This window comes from Pieris napi, chromosome 5 (assembly GCF_905475465.1).
Source record: "Pieris napi chromosome 5, ilPieNapi1.2, whole genome shotgun sequence".
Classification (NCBI taxonomy): Eukaryota; Metazoa; Arthropoda; class Insecta; order Lepidoptera; family Pieridae; genus Pieris; species Pieris napi.
In genome coordinates, this window is record NC_062238.1 from 11,405,909 (window position 1) to 11,431,547 (window position 25,639).

Here is a 25,639-nt window from a genome sequence, read left to right on the forward strand (position 1 = left end):
GAATGTTTTCGTTTAAGGTTCATATTTTTTGTAAAATATTAGTATTTTATAAGTAGGTATTCTAAAATTATATATGTGTTAAATAAATTCAGAGTACCAAAAGTTCAAAAATCCTTGTTTTATTGCCTGTGAAGATAAATGTCACATTTGTATTAATGACAAGGCCCCTGCATAAAGAAAGACAGAATAGTGTACCTAGTCATTTTCAAATTAGTGAATTTCAACTATACTTCAACTAATAAAGTATGATTTGTAAGCAAAACCCAATTGGGTGACGTCACCCAACGCTACATTACAACCTATAGATAACGGCACCGCTTTTCTAGAAAACCTAAGCTTTACCTCTTGATATCAGACGAGCTGTCTTTAAGTTCATTTAAGAATCTTCTTTTACTTTTTTATTATTATTTTCTGTTTAGACTTCAGCTCAGTGTTGTAAGATTGTAGTGTTACTGTGTTTTGTTTATTATTTCTGCATTCCTTGTATCTAACAGTGGGTGTTTTATTTCATACTAGGGTTGCGTGAGAAATCGCGTGCTAGCGATAAGGCCACCCGTTGCCTAGTAACTTATGTAACCTGTTTTTTTACAAGTTTGTTTGACGTAACGAAGTGTTATAAATTAATAAAACGTCAACAATAACAAGTTTCGTGTACTCCTTCCGTGACAAAACCCGAACCGACTACAGAGTCGACCTGCAGTTATAGGAAGGAGTGTTAATTGATGACTTTTATAATGATTGTCTTTAAATTTCAAAGGTTTAAAGTGCTATTAATTTACTTTTCAAAATAATAACTTTGGAATCCCTATTACTATCGACCATTAAAGGGTCGCTAATTTATCGATGTAGCAATATTTGTAAATCAAATAAACTACTAATGTTAAAGGTTTTGAACAGATTTGATTTGTTGTTAATTTATAAGCTCTATGGCATAATGACAATGGCAGCAACGCCATTGCTCCGACATAATATATTACTTTTAATAATGATTATGTAATCGAATTTTCGTGAATTTTTAGATATTTTAAGCAATATTGGTAAATCGACTTAAGCAATGGGGCTTGAGAAAAATCACTTTTCGACAGGCGTTACCCACTAATAATACCAAACCAATTTGTATGATTATGGTCACAAAGCGTGAGCTAAAGTCATTCCTATACAAGTTCCTTTAACGATAGTAGGTCACGACTGTCCAACACTGATTTTGTATCAAGCCCCAAGTACTGACACGGCTTTAAACTGACTTGGGAGTTGTTAATTTATAAGCACTGTGACTAAAAATGACAGTAACATCATCGCTCCGGCATATAATATGTTACTCAGTTTCTCCGAAGTGATAAATGAAACACTACGACAAGTATAAAACAATTCATATATTTCAATCATAATTTTAGTACCATATGATTACAATATTTATGTTATTTATTTAATGTTATACTTTTATGTTACAATACAATATGTATATTTGTATATATATTTAAGTTTATAAGAAAAACAAAGTAATATATTTTAGAGTCTGTAGGAAATTCCAGAAACTTAATCATTACAAATAATTACAACTCCAAAGTTGACTGAATGAATGATTCAGTTTCTGGAATAAACTAAAACGTTCCAAATCACATTTTCTACATTTACTTAAAATTAAGCTTTATCTATAAAGTACACTCCATACTACGCATGATTAAAAATCAAGAATACCTATAAAATCTGCTACCCATCCAGTCCCACCATTGCTCATTGTAGTGGTATAAACAACTTTAACATAATTGTCTTCGCTAGTATAGTCAGCCGGCGTTTCAGAACAATATGATGAAACGAAGTTGCCATTCCTATCAACCAAACTAACATAATTCTGATCGCAAAATACACCTAAATCAAATTCACTAAAGTGCAGCCGGAGCCGAGTGCCAATCGGCGTCTCAAGCTCCCATTCACACATCGAACGCTTTCTATAAACTTTTGGATACATAGGACTTGTTATTCTACCCAACTCATTTACGAGTTTTCCTCCACATCCCCGCCCTTTGTCTGTTGTAACATAATTGATATTATAAATTGTTTGCTCAGTGCCTTTCATCACAGTGTGCAACAGCAAATATCTTCCTGTCGAACTTACTGATTGCATATCAAACGTTGATTGGACCTTACATAAACTTGGAGATGACAATTTATCACCGTCAAGAATTTCAAAATAAGCTGTATCGTGGAAATAGCTAGGGTATAGTTCATTTATATATATCGATATTGTGTAATTTTCTGGAGCAGTTATTAATGTAGAGCAACTAACTAGTTTGTCATTGTGATCTTCATAAAAACTGTTTACTATATGTCCATAAGGCTCTGAATAATTTCCTTTTCCACAGTGACCAACGTATGCCACCTCCAATTCTACACCTTTGTGAGTTAAAGTGGTCTCAGCGGAAGTTATTAGATTAATATTAATGTTGCCGTGTAAATAAAAATCGAATGACTTATTTGACCCACACAAAACAAAGTGCTCGGGAAACGTTAAAAAGGGATCATAAAATGATGAATATAAAAAGAAATTGTCGCTATTTTTATTCATTACAAAATTTTTTCCTATGGTGAGATTATGTGTTTGAGGAACACTTGTTATAATCAGCTTGTCGTTAATACAATGATTTCCTGTACCTGGTTCTAAGTCAAGATAGTTTACTCGTAAATGTATTGTATCGAAAGACCTAGATTCCTTCAAAAAGTATTTACAATGTAATCCCCGCGGGACAATACCATTTTCAAATCCAGGCGATTGTATTCTTTTAAGATTAAAATCTATCGATATTTCTGTTGGAAAACATCTGGAAGGCTGTACACTTAAACTTATTTCAAAGCCAGAACTCACTATTTCACCATCAGTTGACAATCTGATACTTAAAACATTAGTCGATGATACTATCGCAGGTGGCAAAGTGTGCCCACAGAACTTATCAATCAAAAGACTATCTGGATTGAGCCCATCCCGTATCTCAACAAAGTCACAGCTGCATTTTCTAATACCTATCGCTGTTTGATTCACATCGGCGCATGGTGATACATGAAAAGCTGAAAATTCAACTTTAACAACATGATCTTCTGGGGCATTCACAAACCAATGGCAATCTAAGTAGTTTTCGTATACAAATGAATTGCCTATCCGTGGGGATTTTAAAGAGTATTGAGTAACAGATAATAAACTGATAACACCTCCACATCCAACAGCTTCGCCATAGCTGAAACTAATTTGGGCCTGAAAGCCTTTGTAGTTCAAAAAGTCATCAGACACAAATTGTACAATTGCTCTACTACTATTACTCCTTATTACAGTAGAAGAATTAATTTTTCCGCATAACAAAGCTAATCGGTGATCATTTTCTATTTGGGATCCATAAAAAACAGCAATATAATCATTGGAACAGGAATAATGTGGTTCTATGTCAATATATGCAAAGTTAACTATGACAACTTTATCGGAAGGGGCCTCAATTATCCAAGTACAATTAAGGCCGTTAAAATATTCTTCAGCGGATCCTGTTCTAATCATTGTAGGCTCAGTGATTTTTCCACCACACTTATACAACGAGTATGACAGTTTAAAGCCTTTATCTTGACCAATTCTATCTGTTTTGAAATTTATCACGACTTTCTCAAAGTTCTCTAAAATTGGTGGGATATGTTTACCACAAAATATCTTTAATAGAAAGTTGTATTCACGCTCACCAGTTATGGTGAGATTGTCATATTTACATTCCGGGTAGATACCTTCAAGGGCAAAGTCTTGAAACTGCACGATTAACTTGTTGTTTGTCGGAGCAAGAATTTCATATGAACAATCAAGTAACGGACCATAACCGATGCCGTATCCAGGGCTGTAAATAAATTGATCTATATCCGTAGCTGTGAATACACCTCCACAAATTTCAGTCCACACTGCTGTAAAACCATCAAGATTAATATTAGAATCAGTACGAAAAACGACCTTCATCCGAGTTGAAGTTGAATTAAATATAGATGGAATTTCTCGCCCGCACAGTTTAGCCACTTCCTGGTATGATCCATTTACCCAGTCATATATAATAACTGCATCTTTAGTGCAATTAACGGTATCTTCTATAACAAATCGTTTAAAAAATGAAAGTGAAACTCTAAAACCTACAGATGCTTGTATTACCCAAGTACATTCTGTATTTTCATCATAATGATTTGGGTAGTTAGGTGAGGAAAATATTCTTTCATACCCATCTAAATAGCCGCCACACTGGCTGCTAGCAACTTTCATAACCAGTTTTAAATTAGTAGGTCGTTGAGCTTTAGAGTGATACTGGATGAATGTATTCATAAAAGATGTAACGATTGTTTTTTCGGGTATTTTATTTTTGCAATACTCTAAAACTGACATTGATTGTGTCAAACCATGATGAACAGTTAAAAATTCATCTGAACAATCGTGGTTAAAGATTCCCTCAATACTTGTTTCTATTCTAACTCCAGGAGGAGCGATTACTATCCATCCACAATCTAAAGTATTATTAAATGATTTTGGTATATTCAAAATATTTCTGGGTTCTTGTGAGAGATGAACAACTCCTCCACATGGCTGAAGTTTCCATTCAACATTAAACAAAAGAGGTTCAAGATTAACTTGAATTGCCCTCAGTGTTAATGATGTAAATGGGATTCTATAGGAAATTTCCGTTTGATTTCCACATACAGTTCGAGTGAATTTTTGACCTGTATTTTCAATTGGAACATCAATAATGAGCCTTGAATGGGAATAATAACATTTCGATTCCCGTGAAAATGTGTTAGTAATACTTATAAACATAGTATTGTAATCAGAGTTATTGCTAAATTTGTAGCTATCCGCGAAATTATACGTCCACTTGCAGACGTAAGAGCGCTGCAAATCAGGAGCAGTAATTTTACCACTTGTACCCTGAAGACTATCACCGCATAACGCAGGTTCGTCCGAAGTAAACCTAGCTTTAAATCTTTGTGGATAACTTTGAGATGAAGACATTTTCATAAGTAGATACACTGCAATAGTATTACCTGAAGATTCATAAATCAAAGGAATTCCGCTTATATTCTTTCCGCTATATATATCTATAAGCGATTCAAATGTAGCGTCATTGTAAATACCTATTCTTTCATTCTCGTTATAATCAATAATTTCTAATTTCACTCTTCTTGTTCTATCGGGTATGAATACTAACCACTGGCAAAAACGCAATGAAGTTGTGCGAGGATAACCGGGTGTTGTCAAATAGCCTTCAGACTGCATTAGCGTCCCACCACATGAAGGTCTTGATGAATTAAATGTCATTTTGAAACCTTTATACTCAGATATTTGAGTATATGAACTAGGATCTCCCACAAAAAATGATATAGTCGCTTCATTCGTACTCGTTTCTATAGCAGTGTTTGATACTGGAGGAGCATCACTACAAAACACCATTAGATTTGAAGCGGTTTTGTTCATCGGTAGTGATTCCATGACGGTTACATTTATTTGACAATCGTGCCTTGATTCTGGAATATTAAAATCTACCATATAAAACTTAATAATATTTTTTAAAGGAGATATAATATGCCATTTACATAAAGATCCCGTTGGCAAGGTAAGCATATGAGGATATCCCGGCGATGTAATTTCTCCGGATTCAGCTATAATAGTTCCGCCACACACATCAGTAGAAATATTCGCCTTGAAACCATTTCTTGGCTCAGACAACATCGTTGAATATTTAATGTATAGGGCATTACTGCTTGTTCTGACTGTACCAGGCTTAGTTCCACAGTATACCCCAATCGTTGGAGCCAACGCTGATGCGCCATCATGTACTTCGATTGACTCGTCTTTACAATCATCTCGTCCATCAATGTCAAATCTATCGATAAATTCTATTCTCAATTTTTCTCCAGGTGGTCCTGTTAATACCCACACACATTCTGAATAGGGCATTGGTACTGATGGATAGTTAGGGGAAGATATCACTTCCCATTTCTTGTCACTATCTATAGTCGATGTTGAGCCACATTCTATGTTTTTCTCTTCAAAACGCAACTTGAAGGTTTCGAATGTCGTTACTTCGGAAGTTATGTGGTGATGATTGTTAACATAACTTACGTAAATGGCATTGCCTGACGAGATTAGGCTTTCTCTAACTTCATGTGCATATCCACAAAATTTACCCGCCCCTAATATAGGAGACTCGAAACTTTCACCATTTCGAATCATTACATACTGATTACACTCGTGCTCATTTGTTATATTGAAATGCTCAAAATCTATTTTAACTGTGCGGCCAGGTCGAACTTTGATTGTCCAATTGCAGCGGATGTTATTTCTAAAATCACGTTCGTCCCAAGAGAATTCAATCGTACCAGACTCCTTAGAAATAAGTCCTCCACATTTTGATTTTACACTAGCGGAGAAACCCTTCTCAGCAATTGAACTATCTGTTTGTAATATTACTTTTAGTAACTGTGATATTTCAAATCCTTGCTTTGCATTCTCAAATAAACAAAGATTTTCTTTCACTAATTTCCAATCTTCTTTCAAGTTTCGCGAATATATTGATACATGATCGGCATAGCATGCAGAAGTTTCTTCTAATTTAAAATCAATAAAGTTTAATTGCAAATGGCGACCTACAGTTGCTTCAAACACCCATTCACAATATAAATCTTCACCATATTCTTCCGGATAGTTGGGCGATTGAAAATTAACCGCTGCCCCGGCGGTAATAACTCTGCTTTCATTATAACCACATCTTTTCGACGTTCCACCTTCTGTTCTGATCAAATCTGATTGAGTTTGAGACCATTTTAAGTTGAATACGGTATCAATGTCTGGTTCAGTTATAACAAATCGTATATATACGAGGGAACTTCTAGCATTCAATATTTTATCCTCATTTCTTATTATACCACATACTGTCTCGAGTATTGGTGCTTCTTCGTCATAGCCATCGTAAATAATCAGTTTACTATCACAAACTTCCCCTCGCTTTGGAATTACTAATTCATCGATATTTAAAGTTATACTACTGGTCAGTTTACCAATAATACGCCATGAAAATTCACCTTCTCTGTTGTAGGCGTGAGGATAAAGCGGGGACGATATTTCTCCTTGGGATTTCTCAGTTATCTCATTTTGGTGCAGAATTCCAAAATGAGCCAGGAAACCTGTACCGGAATTTTGATAACCACTATGAAATTTTATGTAAATTGCTGAACCAGTAGTGGTATTAACCGGTACAGTTTCACCACAATAAACTCCCAGCAACCGACCGCCACCATTATTTTCTCGTATTTCTAAGTAATCTTCATTGCAGCGATCTGAGTTAACTATATTGAAAGCTTCAAACGTTAAATACATACTGTTTCCGGGAGATGCTCGTAATGTCCATTCACAATTAGTTCCGAGAGGGTAAGAGAGCGGATAATTTGGCGAAGCGATTGACCCTTCTTCAGATAATACTGTGCCTCCACAGGCGCTTGATAAAGTCGAATAGTGCGCTGTAAATGAACCGCTCAAAGTGTCCCCATATGTTCCATGCATAATTGTTAGTGCACTGCCGTGACTGACAATTGCACTAGGTACCTTATAACCACAAAATTCTCCAATTACTGGAGAGTTAATGTCGTTACCGTCAAAAATTTTAAAAAAGGACGAAGGGCATTCTTTATTTGAAACTTTTTCAATTGTACGCGGTATTGACATGTGTTCCATGGTAAGTTTTATTTTTTCTCCTAAATCGTGTGATAAGATAACCCAAGTACAATTATGAAGATTTTGGCTGAGAAACCGATCATTGGTTATAACGCCATCATACTTTGCTTCTATAATAGCACCACAGGTGGCAGAAAAGTTAGCTTTGAACCCTTTCGCCGAGCCAAATGTGTCCGTAGTAAATTGTAATACCATATAAGATGTGTTGGAAATTATCTGAGACACGTTTGACTTGGGGCATATAAGATGAGTATAATTAGTATCTGCAATATACGAATTTTCATATATTTTAATGGAGTCACCACAATAACTTTCATCATCGTCGTCGACCGAGTAAAGATCAAGATCCAGGAAATTCAATTCTATTCTATGATTATCCGGTACCGTTATGTACCATAAGCAATCCATATTATCATTGTAGTTTTTCGGATAGTTTTCGGATGTTATGACACCGGTGCGAGACGTTATGCGACCACCGCAACCAGACGTATCCGAATCATAATAAGCTGAAAAGTAGACATCTCGTAAGGAAGACTTTTTAACAAACTTCACAAACATATAGTTACTGCTTGATTGGATGGTGTTAGAACCCCGGTGACATATTTTACTTATCAAATGGGATGAACTGCTTTGCCCATTATAAAATTCGATGGAATCGACTGTACAGTTCTTAGTCTCCTCAACAAATATATCGTTTAATATTACAGTCACTCGGCTACCTGGTTGCGTTTCTATCACCCATTCACATTCTAGACCTTTGTTAGAATATTTTATATTCTTGGGTAGTTCAATATCACCACGTTGTTTTTTCAGGTATGCGCCACATCCATCTTTCACCCATTCCAGTCTGAATCCATTAGCAGCATTGAAATAGCCACTGACAAAATTAATTTGCATTGAATTACTTTTCGTTGAAATTGAAGCTGGCAGTGAGGTACCACAGAGCTTGTCCGAAAAATTTTCTTCAGTTAACTCCTTAAATTGTAAATATGATTCGCATTGTGGACCCCCTTGTATATAAGTGTGGTAAAAAGGAGAATAATTAAAAGAACGATTATGAAAGATCGAAGGACTCCGATATGTGTTCCAAGGTGGAATGCCTCTTAATTGGGGTCTATATTGAAAAGAAAAGATGTTAAAATGGGTGAAGGTTATATTTATTCTATTGCCCAATCCAATTGTGATGTTCCAAATACAATTCAAATTGAGAGGATAATTGTTAGGATATCCAGGACTTTCTATAACGCCGTAGCTTCCGCTTATATTTGTATTACAAATTGTTTCATAATTAAGCAAAAATCCTTTTCCACCCAAAAGTATATCTGATCGAAACTTTATGAATGCATAGTTGCTTTTAGTTTCAATACTGGTCTGATTATTATTCAAATCACAAAACCTCCCTAAACTAGGGGCATAGACATCGCGTCCGTCATATATTTCTACATAGTCGTCTCTACAGTTCAATGTTTGTTCTAAGTCCAAGTCTGCAAACACAATTCGTATACGCGAGCCGCTACTAGTAACAATTTTATAGAAACATTCCGCATCGTCATTATAATTTTGTGGATAATTAGGAGAGGATATCGATCCGGCGACGCTTGTCAATGTCCCGCCACAGCCCCTAAGTGCTCCATCCCATTCTATACTGAATCCTTTCCCCGATAAATAGAAATCGGAATGGAAGTGAATGTAAAGATTGTGAGCGGTGGAGATGATACGTTTTGTTTTAAAAGAGCCACATAATTTAGCAAGCAAAGGTGCGCTATCAGATGATCCGTCTCTAATCAACAAATAATCACCTAAATCGCATTTTTCTCTAATAGGCATTTCCAAATCAAAATCTTTAATATTTAAGGCAATTTGTTGGCCAACAGGCACAGAAATCGTCCAAGTACAATCTTTGTTGGGTTCATAACTGTCCGGCCACCCAGGAGAATGTATGTAACCGCTCGTTTTAATATAAACACCGCCACAGTGTGATTTTTCATCTATAAATGCATATGAAAGTGAAAAGCCGAGACCATTGACGGTGTTATCCGATTGAAACTTTATCATTAGTTTGTTTGATGTGGTAGTTAAAGCTGGTGGTCGTGATTTACCGCAATATTTACCTAAACTAGTACCATTTACATAATCATCATCAATTTCAAACAGTTCTAGAAAGTCATTTTCACAGGTGAATTGTATCTCAGTATCGAATCTATTCCATGTCAATTTAATGTGCATTGCTTCGGGCGCAATCAAAAGCCACGTACACGACTGATCGTTCTTATAATATAACTTACCGGAACCCGGATAGTTTATAAGACCCGTCGTTTCCCTATATATACCTCCGCATTCTATATCTAAAGTCGTGTAATTTGCGAAAAATCCTGTCCCCGATATACTCATGTCGGAATGAAACCCGATGAACAAATAATTAAAAGAAGACGTTTGTATCGGTGGGATATGATCTGAACCTCCACAATATCTACCAAGCAGTGATGAATTAGATGTTGGTCCATCACGGACCTCTACATAGTCATATTGACAATTATAAAATCGATTATCTTCAATATCGAAATCTTGAAATGACAGCTCTACAATTTTTCCCGGAGATGTTCCTATGACATATTCACAGACTGTATTTTTGGGATATTTGAAAGGATAACCTGGAGATTTTATAATTCCACTATCTCCCATTATTGATTTATGGCAAATTGATTCGTATGAAACTTTAAACCCACCTGAAGATATGCTTTGGTCTGATTTAAATCTAATAAATAAACTATTGGAAGACGAAGTGTAGCTCTTTGGAATCGTATTGCCACAAAATTTGCCTACCTGCTTAGAATCCTCATTAGGTCCGTCATAAATTACGATGTAATCAAATCTACATCTAAATGACCTCTCTAAATTGAAAGACTGAAATGTGACTCGTACTTTTGTTTCGGGGCTAGTTTGTATTTTGTAATCGCAAATAAGATTATTAAGATATTTACTGTTGTAACTTGGGGAAGCTATTTCACCTTTGTCAGCAGTATAAAAGCCACCGCAACCAGGCACACCTTCAACTGGGGCATAAGTGATTTGAAAGCCTTTTCCAGATCCATAGGCATCGGAATGAAAATGAATAAGTATTTCGGGACTCGATGATTGCACTGGTGCCGGTTGAGAGGAATTACAGTATTTATTTAACAATGGATCGGTTTCGTGCAATCCATCGTATATTGCTAGATAATCAAAACTACAATTTGGGTGTGTTTCCAAATCCAACTGGAAGAAATGTAATTGTATTCTTTTACCTAAATTTGTGTTTAAACGCCAATAGCAATCACGATTTGGGGGATATGGACCAGGTGAACCTGGCGAATTAACCCGGCCATGCTGAGTAGCATCAATAATACCTCCACAAATTGGACTTATACTGTTCCAATGCAAGGCAAATCCCTCTCCCGATATAGTTTGATCGGAACGAAACCAAAAGTATAAATTATTGTGACTAGATATAATGTTTCCTCCTTTTGGCAAATCAGTACCACAAAACCTACCTACTAGCTGGCTGGCTGAACTTCTTCCGTCATGAATTTGAACAAAATCATAATAACATTCAGCATGATGTTCTAAATGGAATTTACTAAAGGTCACATTAATAACTTTATCTGGGGATGTGTGTATTACCCATGCGCATCGTGCATTTGGTCTATATGTTGTGTTAGTTGGAGGATAAATTATACTACCTTCTTCCGCATCGAGCACACCACCACATATTTCTACTCGAAGTTGACACAAATCACCCGTAAACATAGCTGTGCATTCACATCGAAATCGTCGCGCCGATCTTCCATCGCTTCTACACGTTCCACCATTTAAACAGGGGTTGTTGGAACAGATACCAGATTGAATGTCACAGTGAACGCCGCCATATCCTTCATCACATATACAGGTGTATCCGAAACGGAGTGGATGACAGACGCCGTACGCCCCACAAGGATAGTTTTCGCATCCAGTACCATTACTTAGATCATTTGAAGCTACAAAGCATCCGTTAGTACCAATTCCATCTCCTGACATGCCCCGCGGGCAAACACATTGCACTACTTGTCCTCCATAGCCAGGAGTTTCAACGCATAGAGCGGAAGGATGGCAGCCACCCCTGTTTATGCTGCATGAACCTCTCCATGTGCAGGTAACGCCGTCACCTTCAAAGCCAGGTGGACAGGGGCCACAGAGTCGAGAACCTATCGTGTTATGACAAGATACTCTCGGACTCAAACTGCATCCACCATTGGGCAAAGAGAGACATTCATCGACATCATGACAAACGTAACCATCTCCTTCATAACCGACAGGACATGACCCACAAACAAATGAACCAGGTAGGTTAATGCAATCGACGGGTGGGTTTACGGAACACCGAGGACCTTGAGATGATAAACATTCATTTACGTCAGTGAGACATGCGATACTCGTGTCATTTGTTGTCCATCCCTGATTACAGAGGCACTTTATTCCGACACCAGTGGTAACTTGTAAACAGGTGCCATGCCCGCAAATTTCATAGTCATTGCCAGTACAATTTCTCTCTTTTCTGGTACAGTGTAGGCCAAACCATCCGGGCTTACAGATACAGTCGTAAGAACCAGGCCTGTTAATGCATGTAGCACCATTTTGGCATCCTAAATCTGTGCCAGCATAATTTCTACATTCATTGACATCTTCATCACAATTAACTCCTTTCCAATTGGACGGACATAAGCAATAATATCCATTGACAAGATTTAAACACGTCCCGCCGTTCTCACAAGGATGTGACTGACATTCATCCTTTCCTTTTCTATTAATTGAACTCTGAATGGTGCGTATCCTGTTTCTTAATGTATTAATTCGTCGTGTTAGATATGTGACATTTATAGAAATAGTAGAAGGCAATGTTGTACTAAAGCTTTCCAAGCGTTCAATTCTTCCTATAATATCATTGAGATCTCCAATTTTATTACCTCGTTCACTGTCGCTGTATTCAACGGATGGCTTCCAAATCTCTTCTTTCTTGGTAATATTGATGTCCAGTAAATTAATGTTTCCAACAAAAATACTTGATCTTGGTCCATTTGGTTTTAAATATATATTTTTATTGTAGGAAGATTCAATTATTAAATCACCATCGGCTGTTTTAATTTTTGGTCGATTTTTATAAATATCACTCTTTGAATGCACAATACAAAGAATTAAGAATAGAAACTTCAACAAAAAGTAAGTCATTGTCCATGAATACGAGAGATCTACATGGGCAATAAGAGAATACTGTTTTTCAATTATTCGTTGAAATTATCATCTCAAAAAGGGGGCGACGATTGATATTGATACGCCCATGTATGGAAAATCTAACAAGGGCCATATGGTTTAATCATTTTAGATTGCATTTAAAAACAACAACTGCATCCAGATCTGACTTTTTCTATCAAACTGATAATTTTTTATTGAGTAGGTAAATACTTTTGAATTTAAAAAATGAAGCTTTAAAATTTTAAATCTACAGCAATCGAAGAAATAAGAAATATATATATATTTTAAATGTTATCATTGCCATTTTACGACTACATGATAATATTTATTAACAGTATCTACAATATTTATATAGTACATTTTAAAAATTTGAGACGGACGTTAACATCTTAAGAGACTTATCACGCATTAAGTATCGCTGTAGTAAATGTATTTTTTCCACACATTTTAATTGTTCAAAGAAAATGTTATTTATTATACAAATTATTTAATCGTGACTGATACAACGAGATTTAATCAAGCAAATATATACCTAATATAATAATAATGCTGTGGAACTTTTTGCTCCTCAGCATAATGCTGAGCCAGGGCCAATTACAACCACAGTACACACACATTGCACACTGGAAGCGAACCGAATGGCAAAAGGGATTTTTTTTAATTTTTAAAATTTAATTTTTTTTCTTTAAGTTTGTTATTTTGTGTGTTTATGTGTTTGTGTTTTCGTTTGTAATAAATGTGATGTCTATGTCTATGTCTAATAAAATCATTGCGAGATTACATTTTTTTTTTATACTTAATATAATTTTATAAAAAATAAAATTCGTGGAAAACATAAAATTTATTTATGCTACAATTTTGCGGATTATTTTTTTAAAATTTGGTTATGCTACTATAAATCGATACGTTTAATTCGTTCCTTAAACTTCAAGTAATTTTTTTTAATATTACCTATGGCAATAGTTTTAACTTTATGCCAGTTTCACAAGTAAAAGGTTGGGAAACTACACGCGAGAATAAAAACAAAGACATCAAAAGGAAATAAAGGGATATAGTACGGGAGGTAGCAACGTTTTCGAGAAAGAATTTCAGGTCAGCTGATTTTGTGATATGTCTTCCTTCTTGCACTTGCGGTTAGAGTCTGGGCAATCTGGCTGGCGGTAGCGGTTGCGTTCATTAGTGCGCATCCTATCTGTCCAGGTAATAATCCTGGATTTTAAAAGCATTTTAAGAAGCGTAATTTTTAATTTTTCGTTTTTAAATACGTCTACCTGACATACTTTTTTTATTGCCAGACATTTTTCACGTTGCTAACTATGTGCCAGACGCGATTTTAAGTTTTATTTTTATAAAAATTTCAAAGCATTTTAGAATGTCTGTAATTTTAATATTATGTTATTTAAATATAAGAAAAACTGAAATGAATTTGCCAGACATTAATTCGATTGCTAAACCTTGAATTAAAATGAAAAAGTATTGCAGTACGAGCATAAAAAGGAATATAAAATTAGATTAAAATTAATAATCAACACTTTATTTAAATTGTCCTAATTACTAAATGTAAGTTATGAATAATTAATATTAAGTTTTTCAAGTTGTTTTAGCCTATAGTGACGTCACAAAAAAGAGGCATCTTCATAATCATCATCATCATCGTCGCTGTCTTTGTCGGTGTCATTCATATCATCTTCTTGGGAACTTTCGTTATCTTCTAAAACTCTATCATCTGCAACTGAAAAAAGATAAACAGTGTAATTTTTATTGTTCGTTATTAAACATTTTAGTTATTATTGATAAATGTTCCATTTAACACTTACTTTGAACAATAATATCTGCAACTGAGGATGGTAATTGATAGAGTTTTAGAAGATAACGAAAGTTCCCAAGAAGATGATATGAATGACACCGACAAAGACAGCGACGATGTTGATGATGATTATGAAGATGCCTCTTTTTTGTGACGTCCATATAGGCTAAAACAACTTGAAAACTTAATATTAATTATTCATAACTTACATTTAGTAATTAGGACAATTTAAATAAAGTGTTGATTATTAATTTTATATTCCTTTTTATGCTCGTACTACAAGCATTATTACTGCAATACTTTTCATGACTTTTACATTTTAATTCAAGACTTAACAACCGAATTAATGTCTGGCAAATTCATTTTCAGTTTTTCTTATATTTAAATAACATAATATTAAAATTACAGACATTCTAAAATGCTTTGAAATTTTTATAAAAATAAAACTTAAAATCGCGTCTGGCACATAGTTAGCAACGTGAAAAATGTCTGGCAATAAAAAAAGTATGTCAGGTAGACGTATTTAAAAAGGAAAAACAAAAAATTACGCTTCTTAAAATGCAATGCTTCATCATACTGCAATACTTTATCATTTTAATTCAAGACTTAACAACCGAATTAATGTCTGGCAAATTCATTTTCAGTTTTTCTTATATTTAAATAACATAATATTAAAATTACAGACATTCTAAAATGCTTTGAAATTTTTATAAAAATAAAACTTAAAATCGCGTCTGGCACATAGTTAGCAACGTGAAAAATGTCTGGCAATAAGAAAAGTATGTCAGGTAGACGTATTTAAAAACGAAAAATTAATAATTACGCTTCTTAAAATGCTTTTAAAATCCAGGATTATTACCTGGACAGATAGGATGCGCACTAATGAACGCAACCGCTACCGCCAGCCAGATTGCCCAGACTCTAACCGGAAGTGCAAGAAGGAAGACATATCACAAAATCAGCTGACCTAAAATTCTTTTTTTTCAAACGTTGCTACCTCCCGTACTAATAAGTTGATTAAAAATAAAATATGTACTGTTTCTGTACATATTTTGTTACATCTTAATGTTATTATTGATTATGAAAGAAGATAATACATTATAATACAATAAAGGATAAAGCAAAAGGCAGGAGATTTTAGTCGGAAACGGAACATGAAGTAATTGTGAGGAATTCAGAAAGGAGGTGCAAGAAAAGAAAATATGGTCGAGATCACCAATATCTTCTCCACACTCGCAAATATTACTGGAAATAATATAAATTTTCATGCCGACAATATTAATGGCATCATTAGAGATTAATGAAGAAAACAATATTGCAGAAAAAAATATTGAGTTTCTGACAAGTAATGCTACGCCACCATGGCCATCAATACTATCATTTCGCAAGAAAGTATATCCAGGGATCCTAAATAGGTACCCTTGACTTCTATCACGTCTCAGATAACCCGACAACAACAGAAGAATATTTAGTTATCAAATAAATTTAATCATATTTCTTTGGAACAACACTCTAGCAATCCATTATTTTTAATAACATTAATTGATTTCACTTTTTCATTAATAGAGGCAACGTGGGACGGTTTCAGTAAGTTTGAGTTTATTAAAGTAGTTAATAATGCTAGTATCATTTCTAAGACATCAGATTTTTTTTCCTCTTTATTTTTGTGACCAACCAGAGCACTGCCATTTTTAGGATTTGGAACTTGGAAGTCTTTTAATACATTATTATGAGCAACACGATCATAACCATGTCGAGGTTTAGGAGGAGAGCTAGGTTTTAAGAATACTGTCTTTTTATATGAGGGATCAGTAGAATTATTCCGAGATACAGACTTCGCTGCGGAAGAATATGCGGGTATTGGAACTTCCGGAATTGTTGAACTTAATGCATCTGCGTATAAAGGCTGTTAAGAAGGAAAATATTTACTGGCTTTGACATAAGACATGCAGCTCTGTGCCATTTTAACTTTGATTTCTGTCTGTCTCACACATTCTGGACATGATTTATCTATCGCTGAATGGGACCCTTCGACTTCACACATTACACAGTACAGAGGATCTTCATCTGACCTGTCACATGATACACCTGCATGTTGAACTCCACAGTTATAATATATTGGAGTCTTAGAACGACATTGAACTTTGCTATGACCATAACGGCAACATTTATAGCATTGTATCGTAGGATAAATATATATCTCTACTGGAAAAGCATTATAGCACATGAAAATCCTTTTTGGTAAAACTTGCCCATCAAATGTTATTACAACTGTTTCAGAGGGTTTCCAAGAAACCGAGTCATTAATTTTCACCTTGCGATTCAAACGTCTTATTTTAAGTATGTTGCCGCAGCCTATAGGTACGGATACATTTTGTTGAACTTCCTCTATACTACAATCTACAGGGACCCCGCGAACTAGACCCATTCTTATTACGCTGAAAGTGGGAATGAAGGCTTTTAACTTTTTTGTTGCCAAAAGATTGCAGTTAAGAAAATTATTGGCGTCTTTATAATCAGAAAAGCCAACTACGCACCTGTTTCTTCCTATACGCTTTACACTTCCGGGAATAATTTTATTAAATTTGTTTTGCTTTAAAAAATTGCCAAATGTTATAGTATGGAGAATGGTCCCGTCGTCAGGTGAACTTTGTATATAAATATAAATACGGGGAAACATCAGTAGGAACATATTCAGTACGGCCAATCGAAAGGGGGCTGTATTGGTTACTGAAGCTGTGGTGTTGTTTAAATTTCCCGCGTTAGAGTCTTGAGAGATATTTGAATTTTCCATGTAAGATGTTGATGTTTGAGAGGATGTGTTATGTGAATTATTATTACTTTGCGAGTGTGTGTGTGAATTATTATTACTTTGTTTAGAAGTAACCTTTTTGATTAAAATTGACTCATCTTCTACATTGCATACGCTTTCGCACTGACAGTAATCACCGCTAGAACCACTACCTTTCTTTTTCTTGATTTTCGTACACTGCCGACAAAGGCGCAAATAACGTGTTCGTTTACGACTTCCTTCACGTGTCTGAGATGATAACGAACAATCCGTATCCATTTTGTCAAATTCATCTTGTGAACCAACAGATACGTTTGATCCCACAGGAAGATTTAGGCCAACATGGCCATCGACCCAGGTCGGGGGGCTTGTTCATGCAATATTTACAAAAACTTACCGACTAGACGTTGACACTATACACAAATATGATATAAAGATTACATATAATACAAAAATTAAAACTACCAGCTTGTCCTCTGCGTTTTCACTAGTAAAATTAAATTAAATTTTCACCGCCGTGAAAAAAACGCCTACCATGAACGAAGTTTCCCGCGCTTTTTTTAAGTAATTTTTCAACAAATAAAGTCCGTATCGAATCATTCGCAAAAACTGTCAGACGTCAAATGTAATGTATATTTAATTGTCAATGTAAACTGACTGAATTTAATTGTCTATGGTACAAATAACTTTTTGTAGTACAACTGTACAACCTCCAAAAAAAAATAACATTGTTTTATTGGATTATTGCTTTGCTTTGTGCTTTGAAATACGTAAGACATAGGGTATGTTCCGATATACACTGCGAGTACTGTATAGTGCTCCCACTGTTCAAAAATTTGTTCCGCTATGGACTGCCAGTATACAGCCGCAGCGTCCTAGGAAATATATGACGTCACAAATCCCCGCTATACTTCTACTGCGAGCACTGGCGTTTTCGAGGTAAGGTACTCGTAGTGCTTTGATCACGTGATCAATCAAAACCTTTTGCGGGTAGTCATAACAGACACATCGTGTCCTCATAACATAATTAATTAAATATAGTTAAAAGTAGAAATATATCATAAATAGCAATAATAAGGCAATATTAGTGAATTGTCCATCTCTGGAAGTGATAGGTGCTTTGTGGAGTGCGGAATATATACAAATAATTCGACTTTTCAAAACTGATTTTGTGTTGGTGACTATAAATTGTGAACTATAAAAAAAAAAACTTTGTGCAAGTGATCTGAGATCCCAGATTGACAGTTTTTTTCTGTCTAATACGTGTTTATTTTGGATCAACGACCGTTATTGTGAGTTGCTTAAATATAAAGTATAAATACTGAAACGTACTTTACTGTGAAGAGCATTTATTGCAGTGAATTTTTACTGAGACATTTTTAAAGAGAGCATTTATTGTTGTGCAATTACGGAAATATATTTAATAATAATATTAAGTAACTAATCTAATCAAGCTATGAAGTGCCATGGCTGTAATAACGTATTAAATGTTGATCATTTTTTAAAGTGTAATAATTGCAAATGCAAGTTTTGTTATGAATGCCTTGATGTTGCTGCCGGGTCGACTAAGCAGCTCAGTGCTGAGCAATTGGCATCACTTAATTGTCCTCTGTGTCAGAATGTAACTCGGCGTAAAAACAATGACGATAATACTCCTGTCCGGCGGGGTCGCTATAACCAATCACCAAGCGCCTCCTCAAATATAACGACGTGTAAAGAGCCGGAGCGTGATTTTGCTACGAAAACTTCTGCAGGCGCTGACTTTTCAAAGCAGCCGGTTACGTTGGACAGTATTAGCAAACTTATAGACTTGAAACTGTCCCCGGACTCGTCGTTTATATTAAATCTACGGTCCGCGCTTAGAAAGGATTTGAAGGATATGGTGACCGACGAGGTTTGCCGAGCTGTTGAGTCGGTAAAGGCTGACTTCACGACGACAACGGATTTTATCATCTTAGAACAAAACGATTTGAAGTCAAATGTTGCAGACAAAGACAATCGAATCAGGGTACTCGAGACTGAACTTACGAAATCTCAAAACACGTTATCAAAACTCCAGAGTCGTTTATTTACAGTTGAAAAGATTTCACGTGACTTAAACCTCGAGATTCACGAAGTACCCGAAAGCAAGACTGAGAATCTGATGGAGTTATTCAAAAAACTCTGTGAGTGTTTACAAGTTGTGGTATCTGAGAGTGATGTTAAAGCATGTCGTCGTGTAGCTAAGATGGACTCAAACTCCAAAAGGCCGCGAAACATACTAGTTACCCTCTCGTCGCAGCGTCAGCGTGATACACTCTTGTCTGCGTTGACTCGCTACAATAAGTCCCACCCTGACACCAAACTATCTACTACCGATATTGGTATTGGCGGCTCGTCGTCGAGCAGGATATACTTGTCTGAACATTTGTCTCCTGAAGCTAAAGAGTTACACCATGCGGCACGTAAATTTTGTACTGACAAGAACTACAGGTTTGTTTGGGTGCGATATGGCCAAATTTATGTTCGTAAGGATGAATCAAGCCCAGCCATTCTAATTAAAAGTCATGATTCTTTCACTAAATTGTCTTAATTGTTATTACTACTACTAATTTGTTTGTTTATCATTGCTTAGTAAGTACTTGATCAATTTTTGTTTTTATATACTGAATCACACGTTATTTCCACAATGATTAATATATTTTATCAAAATGTAAACAGAATCCGTAGCAAGTTAACTCAATTTTCTTTAAATCTGTTAAATTCTAACTACGATATTATATGCTTGACGGAAACGAACTTAAATATGAGTGTTTTCGATGGCGAAGTTGTTGACGCCCGTTACAATCTCTTCAGACGAGATCGTGCGGATTCCTCCAGTGCTAAAACCGAGGGAGGTGGAGTTTTACTCGCCGTCCATAAAAAATACCAGGTCATCCGTCAAGCATCGTGGGATAGTGATATGGAGGATGTCTGGGTTACTCTTATTCCTGAAGCACGTGACACTTCTCGCTTAAATTTATGTGTTTGCTATTTGCCTCCTGATATTAGAATTAACAAGCTTGAACTCTTTTATAGCCATTGCCAAAATTTACTTCTTAATCGTTTCCCTTCGGATAATTTCTTATTAATTGGTGATTTTAACACACCTGATTACTCTGATTCGATTAATCCCTCTCTGTCAATTTCCCCTAACCCGAGTAAGAAGCTCCTTCTACTAAATGAATTAATGTCACTGTGTAATCTAAAACAGCATAACTTTATCACAAATGCAAACGCTCGCTTGTTGGATTTGGTACTTTCTAATATAGATTGTATAAGTGTCAATGAAACACTTGCATTAAGTTTGTTAGAAAAAAATCATCCCGCAATTTTGATTACTCTTTCTCCGATTCAGATATATAAAGGGCTTCAACGCGCTAACATTAAACGGCTTAATTTTGCTAAATGTAATTTTGAAAACATTAAATCTGAACTCCAGTCTGTGAACTGGTCCGAAATCTTATCGTCCCCTTGTATTGATGAGTGCACCGAAGCTTTTTATGAGCTTTTATTTGAAATAATATCAAGAAATACACCAAGTTGTTGCAGCAAATTCTCATCTTATCCAGTCTGGTACAGCAAATCTTTAATTAAATGTTGAATTGTTAAATGAAGAAAAAAAACTTATATCATAAACGGTTTAAGAGGTTTGGGAATCCCCGCGATTACGATGTTTTCTCTTTGCTGAGGGTGAGATGCAAATTTCTTACCAAGATTTGTTACGACAAGTATATCGCATCCATCGAGGACTCGTTGGTCAAGGACATAAAATCATTTTGGAGATTTGTGAATAATCGTAAAGGCCATATTTCAGTGCCTCACACCATGACACTTGAAAATACTTCTGAGTCAGACGGTCAGGGGATATGTGACCTTTTTTCGCGATACTTTGGTTCAGTCTTTGATGATAAAACTAATAAAACTATATACACTGACCAATCTGGTGCTGTAAATAACACGTATTTTAATATATTATCTGGCTTTTCTATTACGGTAACAGATATCAAACGTAAAATAGATATTTTGGATATTAATAAAGGGGCAGGTCCTGACCTTCTGCCTCCTATTTTCATAAAAAGTTGCGGAAAGGAGTTGTCCATTCCATTATGTATTCTCTTTAATAAATCGTTAACTAGTGGCGTGTTTCCTAAGCGCTGGAAAACTGCCCACATAATACCTATTTATAAAAGTGGTGATAAGTCAAATTGTAAAAACTATAGACCGATAAGTATTTTATCTTGCGCTGCTAAATTATTTGAGTCAGTGATGTATACTCATCTGTACAGTCATTTTAAGCCTGTTCTTTCAGACAAGCAACATGGTTTTGTTAGAAACAGGTCTACGGTCACTAACCTTCTGGAATACAAAAACTATCTCTGTCAAGTGTTTGCCACAGGTGGCCAAGTTGACTCTGTTTACACTGACTTCTCTAAGGCTTTTGACAAGGTAAATCACCATCTGCTCTGTCATAAGTTAGCGTCACATGGTATCCACGGCAGTTTATATAGATGGATCTGCTCATACCTAGACTCTAGAACTCAGTTGGTTGCGTTAAAGGGCTTCATCTCTGCACCTATCGCAGTTACATCAGGAGTACCTCAGGGTTCCCACTTAGGGCCATTATTCTTCGTAGTTTTTATTAATGACCTTATTCAACAACTGTCCTGCAATTGTCTCTTATATGCAGATGACTTAAAAATATTTACTTCTATTACTAATTTAGATGACTGCTTAACATTACAGCGTGATATCAATACCGTATCACAATGGTGCAAGACTAACTACATGTATTTAAATATAGACAAGTGTTTTGTCATATCGTTTACTAATAAACGAAACAAAATCGTATGGAACTACGACATAGATGGTCAATTAGTTAACAGATCAGATGTTGCAAAAGACCTAGGTATCCTGTTCGATGACAAGCTTTCATTCCGTGCCCACTATAGTCACATCACGTCTAAAGCAAACCATCTACTGGGTTTTATTCTTAGATCCACAAAAGGTTTTAAAAATCCTCGTAGCACCTTGTACTTATACTTCAGCCTCGTAAGAAGTATATTAGATTACGGTAGTCCTATATGGTCGCCGAATTATAAGGTGCACATTGACGAAATTGAACGAATTCAGAGGAAATTTCTCAGAATTTTATGTTATCGTATAAAACCTGGCCGGTCTAACTTAAATTATTGCGATAGACTCCTGAAATTTAAAGTTCAACCATTAGAATCCAGACGCATACTCTTCGACTTAGTTTACCTTTTCAAAATCATCCACTCCATTATAGACTCTCCCGAACTACTAGCTCACATAAGCCTTAATATTAAATTTAGTGCCCGTAGATCTAATGAAGTCAATTTATTTTCCCTACAAATTTATAAAAATAACATTTCGTTTTACAACCCTTTGACCAGGATGGCTCGTCAATATAACGAGATGGCAAAGAGCAACCACTTACTTGTGGACATATTCTGTCACAACATTAATAAATTCATTAGTGTAATTAAAGACATCCTCCATCGTAGGTTAAGTGCTGACCCTTGTGGTCCTGGTTAACGTTAACGTTAAATTGGTGTCGAGGAACTTATTATTATTATTATTTTTTTTACTATGTTACCTTTGATAGTTATGAGCCTTTTATTATTGTAACATTAATTTTGCAGTGTGCACATGGTTTTACATTAGAATCCTGTTCATAACTGTTAGTTTTAAGTTTTTTTTGTAAAGATTATAATGTGTTTTGTGCATCAAATAAATAAATAAAAATAAAAATAAACCACTTGAATGCCTAACGGCTGATATAACTTACAGTTTAATAACAAACATTTAAAATTCTAACTTACTTTCTTTGTAGTATTAATTCAATTGACAGTTAATATTAATATAGATTTTTTTAATGCGATAATACTCCAATAATAGTTTTTCTTGTTGAATTGAAAAACTTTGATGCACTCATTTGAAAACTGTGTCGAAAAACGAAGCTGACTAGTATACTGGACTGCGTTCCGTTTTAAATTGTAACCAGTATAGCTGGCTATAGAGAAACGGTTTCACAGTATACTAAATTGACGGTACTCTGTACAGTGGTCGCAGTGTATATCGGAACATACCCATAATGAGTATTGAGTAATGACACCAAGAGTGACAAACTGACAAATAATAACATTCTTAACTTTTTTTGGTTTGGTCAATCAGACAATCATTTTACGTTACTGATCTAATAAAATATTATGTGTGATACATCTGCTAAGCTGTAAAATAATGAAACCTCGGCCTTGTGGCTGTAAGGGTGCTAGAACGTGTTTAATTTGTGAAACACAGTACGGTGCCAATGACTTCAAGCCTTTGATAGAGCTGGATAAGAGTAAAGGTTATGTTTACTGCCCTTTTTGCAACCTAGCTTGGCCTGGTTGGGATGGAGAATTATATAAAGAACATCCGAACCACACAGGGCAGCCAATTAAATACGCAGGTATTTATATTAAACTAGATTTTATATCAGAAGATGAAGAAAATGAACTCATGAAAAATATTGATGAGATGCCTTGGGATATATCTCAGAGTGGACGTCGCAAGCAAAACTTTGGGCCAAAAACTAATTTTAAAAAAAGGAAAATAAGTGCTGGTAAATTTAATGGTTTTCCCCAGTTCTCTAAATATCTTCAGGAAAGATTTGATTCAATTGATTTATTAAAAGGTTATCATGTTATTGAGCAGTGTTCCTTAGAGTATGATCCTGTCAAAGGGGCATCTATTGATCCACATATTGATGATTGCTGGGTGTGGGGGGAGCGAATACTTACATTGAATTGCTTGACAGATACTGTCCTTACAATGATACCTTTTAAGGGAGATACAAAAAAGTACAATTTATCTTGTGCTGAAGAATATCCCCCAATAATTAAAGAAGATGGAAGTCTCAATTTACAATTGCAGAGATGTAGTCATAGTATGTATGAAGCTTGTAGACCTCAGAGGCAATTGGATGTCATAGTACGGATACCAATGATCAGGTACATAATCTTTTACAATGCTTATGATGTGCAGTGAATACCAGAAATATTGTATTGGCTATGATGAATATGATAAAGCAAAATAAGCCATTAAACCAATTTATATTAACTAAATACTTAGTTTGCAAACATTCATACTTTTCCAAGATCTTATCAATCTTATCTTGATCTACCTATTGAATATTAGTTTATAATAAAAAAGTAACAGGCAAAACTTATACATTTATATTTAATTACAATTCCTATATTTGTGTATGCAATTAAAGTAATATCTATAATATAAAAATGAATCGCAAAATGTGTTGGTAAGCGCATAACTCAACAACGCCTGGACCAATTTGGCCAATTCTTTTTTTATAATATTCCTTGAAGTACGAGGATGGTTCTTACGGAGAGAAAAATTAAAAAAATTGAGTAAAAAAAGTCTAAAAACAACACTTTTCTATATTCCCATACAAAATATTTGTAATAATATTTAAAGGCAATTTGAACTTTAATACCATATCATAAAGTTCAAGTGTTAGTGGAGGGGTTCCGAGAAGGTAAATTTTTATTTTTTGACATAATATATTTGTTGTCTTATAAACTTTCTTTTTTTATCTTACTAGCTAGACCGGTGTCCCGAATAGCAGTATAAGTATTTAAACAAAATAAAGAATCGACTGTTAGGCGGTACGATGTTCGCCAGGCCAGCTAGTTGATGATAAAATTGAATTTAATATTTTACTATTTCAGACGTTCCTTAGCACTTATGTATGGAGAGCCACGGTACCATTGGGAGCACTGTATTCTCAGAGAAGACATTCTTGCTCGACGTGTATGTATAGCTTACCGTGAATTCACACCAATATACTTAACAAATGGTCAACACCAATCTAGCGGAGATGAAATCCGATCAAAGGCAAAACAGTTTTGGGATCATAGGTGTAGTAGTGAATAAGAATTATAGACAATAAAACAGTATTTATCTATTTATTAAATAATGCAATTGTTTTTTATTTTAATTA

General features: G+C 35.1%; 2 protein-coding genes across 2 annotated transcripts; one reads left to right on the forward strand and one right to left on the reverse strand.

Moving 5' to 3' along the window:
• Window positions 1-1,353: 1,353 nt before the first annotated feature.
• LOC125049605 (cubilin-like) lies at window positions 1,354-12,999 on the reverse strand. The gene has a single exon (XM_047648993.1). The coding sequence runs from the start codon at window positions 12,974-12,976 to the stop codon at window positions 1,682-1,684; it is 11,295 nt and encodes a 3,764-aa protein (XP_047504949.1). The 5' UTR covers window positions 12,977-12,999; the 3' UTR covers window positions 1,354-1,681.
• Window positions 13,000-23,736: 10,737 nt separating this feature from the next.
• Window positions 23,737-25,617, forward strand: LOC125049510 (alpha-ketoglutarate-dependent dioxygenase alkB homolog 4). The gene is made up of 2 exons (XM_047648859.1): window positions 23,737-24,632; window positions 25,368-25,617. Exons 1-2 carry the CDS (start codon window positions 23,881-23,883, stop codon window positions 25,570-25,572), a joined length of 957 nt encoding a protein of 318 aa, XP_047504815.1. The 5' UTR covers window positions 23,737-23,880; the 3' UTR covers window positions 25,573-25,617.
• Window positions 25,618-25,639: the final 22 nt, after the last annotated feature.